The sequence below is a fragment of the Vombatus ursinus genome, unplaced genomic scaffold (genome assembly GCF_900497805.2).
Source record: "Vombatus ursinus unplaced genomic scaffold, bare-nosed wombat genome assembly UNPS02014791.1, whole genome shotgun sequence".
NCBI classification, from domain to species: Eukaryota; Metazoa; Chordata; class Mammalia; order Diprotodontia; family Vombatidae; genus Vombatus; species Vombatus ursinus.
The window spans coordinates 45,088,924-45,089,986 of NW_020954569.1; the positions used below are offsets into that span (position 1 = coordinate 45,088,924).

Genomic DNA, 1,063 nt, shown 5'->3' on the forward strand with positions numbered 1-1,063 from the left:
TTATGTAAAGGAATTAATTTCACTACATTGCATCAACTAGACCAGGGGTGGGGAACCTGTGGCCTCGAGGCCACATGTAGCCTTCTAGGTTTTTAGGAGCCGCCTTTTGACTGAGTCCAAGTTTTACAGAACAAATCCTTTTATTAAGGGAATTTGTTCTATGAAGTTTGGATTCAGTCAAAAGGCCACACTTGAGGACCTAGAGGGTCACTTGCAGCCTCAAGGCTGCAGGTTCCCCACCCCTGAACTAGATTTCAATTGACCCCAGCCATTCTTATTAAGAATACATACTGTTGGGTTTGGCGGAACCAGCAGTGCCAAAGGATGGAGACAGTGGTTTTCGTCTTCTCATTTGATTGCTGTGCCCTCATCTTCTTTTCTGTCTGTTTTATAATCACATTATCTAATTTAGAATGTGACTATATCAATGCTAGGTCTTGTTGCTCAAAATTAAACAAGTGGGTGGTCCCAGAATTGATTGGCCATGTTATTGTTGCCATATTAATGCTTATTTCATTGCACTGGTTCATCTTTCTCCTCAACTTGCCTGTTGCTACCAGGAATATGTATCAGCTCATTATGGTGCCAAGTGGGAACATGGAAGTGTTTGATCCTACAGAGATACACAACTGAGGGCAGTTGAAGTCACACATGAAGGAAGCCATGATCAAGCTTGGTTTTCATTTCCTTTGTTTCTTCATGTACCTTTATAGTATGATTCTGGCTTTGATAAATGATTGAACCTGGAAGGAGATGCCTAAGTTGGAGTCTTACACTACAGTGAATGGTTGAGGAGCCAGAGATGAGTTTAGCTCATACCTAGACCGTGTCCATCAAGCAGTATATTTTTTTCCTCTTTGGACAAAAAAAAACCCCAAAAAACTCTTTTTACTGTATTTCTACCACATAAAGTATTTTAAAAATATGAACTAAGTTCTTGTAGATTTGTGGTTCTCAGCCTCACCCCTAGCACATGTAATCAAGGCACCCATTTGATCTTCTCTGTGTTGAAAATCATCATTTGTTGAAGGAATGGTACTATCATTGAAGAATTGCAAGCCAA

General features: G+C 40.2%; 1 protein-coding gene across 2 annotated transcripts; it reads left to right on the forward strand.

Moving 5' to 3' along the window:
• Positions 1-324: 324 nt before the first annotated feature.
• LOC114047829 (protein cornichon homolog 4-like) lies at positions 325-760 on the forward strand. Of its 2 annotated transcripts, none has more exons than XM_027868767.1 (2): positions 325-572; positions 620-760. In XM_027868767.1, the coding sequence occupies exons 1-2, from the start codon at positions 325-327 to the stop codon at positions 711-713; spliced, it is 342 nt and encodes a 113-aa protein (XP_027724568.1). In that variant the 3' UTR covers positions 714-760. The 2 variants fall into 2 exon arrangements, with proteins under 2 accessions (XP_027724568.1, XP_027724569.1); XM_027868768.1 differs by having other exon boundaries at positions 714-741.
• Positions 761-1,063: the final 303 nt, after the last annotated feature.